The following is a 2881-nucleotide window of genomic DNA, read 5'->3' on the forward strand; positions in this document are numbered from 1 at the left end:
AGTGTCAAAACACGAATTTGGCAATACTAACTGTTATAATCCATTTAGTCAGTCCTATCCGAGGCTTAGCCTATCTGATCTGATGGTCTCATTTTGTATATAAGTTCCTGCTATTGATCCCGCAATTATTTAAAAGAAATCCCATCACCTCCCACTTTCCCAAATAAGGCTATTTAGATGCTGCACAGATGAATGGAGAGGAGCTGGGGGTACCACACAGCATCATAGAGCTCCCTCCTCTCTCATCACACTGCTCTCCACCACATGGACAGGACACTGCTCAGCCTGCTGCTCCTAATACTGGACATTACCACCATCAGGAGCTTCTAGACAAGATAGCAAAGGCAACTACTTTTTATCAACTTCTGGACCAAAGTTGGCATGGACACTCAACAAAAGACATTGTAGGACTGGATCACAGATCTTGGAGAACCTTGGTGCAAAAGTGTGCAAAAGCTCCTCACAGGTCTATCATTGGTTCTTCTGAGAATTATTCAAGATACAGAAGACTTTAGGTTCTGGGTTCATAAGACTGTAAGAGTGAGAAGGTCTGCAGATACAAGACTAAGGGAAATCTGTAGGGATAGCACTAGATTGCAAAAGCCAAATCCAACTGGTGCTATGACTTGGTGGTGGAGCTTCTAAGGCTGGAGGTGTTTTCAACCTACCGGAGCAGCTTTCTCCAAGAGACTAGTAGGCAAGCAATGAACGTGGGCAAGGCTCAGGTGGAGATCTCCATGCCTCAAGCACAGCCAGCTGTAGTGGTGGAAGCAGTTTCCTGCAGTTTGCACGGAGACATCATGGACAACCATGGAGCTAACGAGCTCCCAGGCTATGGCTGCCCAAGGGACAGACAAGGGGACAGTCAGAATGGGAACACTCCTGGACAAGAAGGCTTAGTAGCAGCACCTCCAGCAGTCCACAGAACCACCTCCTTCTCTGTCCTGGACATCCTGGACCCTAATAAATTCAACAGCAAACAGAGACATTGCAATATGGTCTACAAGCCCAGCACTGACTATATCCTGAGGGTAGAGGACAGCAAACATGAGGAGTCAGGGACTGACCTGTCCAACCAGAAACCCTTCATTGAAGACTTCGACACCTGCAAAAAGCCTCCTGATGTTCTAAGTAAGTTCACACCTTTCCGATCAACATATATATACCTTTATACATATATATGATCATCTATCAGCTTTCTAAGAAACTGTTTGTAGGAAATATATGAGAGGGAAAGAAGGAACTATGTAATGAGGCTGTACAATAGATAATATAGGTATAACCTACCTACCTATATATATATGTAGATATTGGTTTATAGTTTATACAATTCTAACTTTGTTGTGTGTACAATTTCCAGAAACATATAAAGCATAGTAATTATATATTTATATATATTATAGTAACTAAAATATACTATAAAAAAAGAATAGTAGAATAAAATACTAAAAAATAGAACTATAATATAACATATTTATATATAATATATAACATATATCGGTCACCCTAAATGTACAGCTATGGTATTATAGAGAAAAGGAGAGATTATGAATATGCTATACTATTATGAATTATGGAAAAGATTATATATATTTTACTACAATTAATTATATCCTAGAAAAATGTTGTGTTAGAATACACATATATACATATATAGAGTAAAAAGGAAGAGGGGTACCCAAGAGGAAGAGTATTAGAGTTTGGTAAACCTAGATAGTACCAAGCCTAATAATATAATGCAGAAAAAATACCCAAAGATATAACTTTTAATGATAAATAATACTTAAAAAAGTATTATTTACCAATAAAAGTTATCTATTTTAACCGTCATTGTTAGAGTGCCTTTCAAAAGCTTACTTTCTCTCTATGGGTATCGTTCTATATATATATATATATATATCAGACTTGTATATATATATATATATATATATATGTATATAAAACACTCTCTTGATGCAAACCCTAAATTTCTGATTCTGATTTCTGGTGTTTATATTAAACTTTCGTTACCTACTGCAGAATATTAAATTCCAAACTCATTTTCAACTCCAACACTGTTATTTTTACTTGTAATCTTGTTACTACCAGGCCTCCAATAATGAAAGCATGCTGAGACTTGTAGTTTCCCATCATCCATAGAGCCACAGGTTGGCATTTTCTGGGTGACCCTTGCCTGTAGCCAGATATGACCATGGTTGCCCATCAGATGCCAGGAAGGGGTTAATACCTGCTTAAACCATCCACAGGACACCTTGCCTCTGGCTTAGGGCGACACATTCAATTTGGCTTTTTTTTTTTTAGGACAAATCAGACTAATTGTGAGAAAACGACGGTTATCTCAGGAAAAACAATTAAATTCCTTCGATTTCACTGAAGGGAGAATGTGCTTAGCAGCAGCAGAGAGGCCGATAATGGGGGGAAGAGCCCCCGAGTGCCCCCGATCGATATTCTATTATCGAATTGTGCATATCTCTTTCAGGCAGCTTGCAAACTCTCTCCTAACGTCTAAATTATAGGTCAAAATTCGGATAATTACTCGATTAAAACCTATTACACTTATTAGGGCGCTTATTGATCGCATCTGAGGGAGCATATTGCATTTCTGAGTTCACATAATATCACAATCACATTCTGCATATGTTTAATATATGGGGATAACATAGAGTCCCTACATTGTCCGGAGGAGGCCAATACTGGCATGGTTAGATATTGGTTTTATACTTTATTTTCCTTTTTTTTTCCTTTCTCGTTTTATATTACTATATACTTATCTGTGCAAATATGAAAAGAGTTTCTTTTTTTTTCTTTCTTTTTTTCTTTCCTTCTTTCTTCTATTTCTATTTCTAGATACTTAGCTGTGCAAAACAAAATAAAAAAAAAA

General features: G+C 37.3%; 1 protein-coding gene across 1 annotated transcript in view; it reads left to right on the forward strand.

The window, feature by feature from the left end:
* Positions 1-704: 704 nt before the first annotated feature.
* Positions 705-2881, forward strand: part of NKX1-1 (NK1 homeobox 1) — an 8294-nt gene continuing 6117 nt past the window's right edge. Inside the window, exon 1 of the mRNA XM_072407148.1 lies at positions 705-1131. Within this exon, the coding sequence (XP_072263249.1) occupies positions 705-1131 (427 nt within the window). The remainder of the gene's footprint in view (positions 1132-2881) is intronic.

The sequence above is a fragment of the Pyxicephalus adspersus genome, chromosome 3 (assembly GCF_032062135.1).
Source record: "Pyxicephalus adspersus chromosome 3, UCB_Pads_2.0, whole genome shotgun sequence".
Lineage (NCBI taxonomy): Eukaryota > Metazoa > Chordata > Amphibia > Anura > Pyxicephalidae > Pyxicephalus > Pyxicephalus adspersus.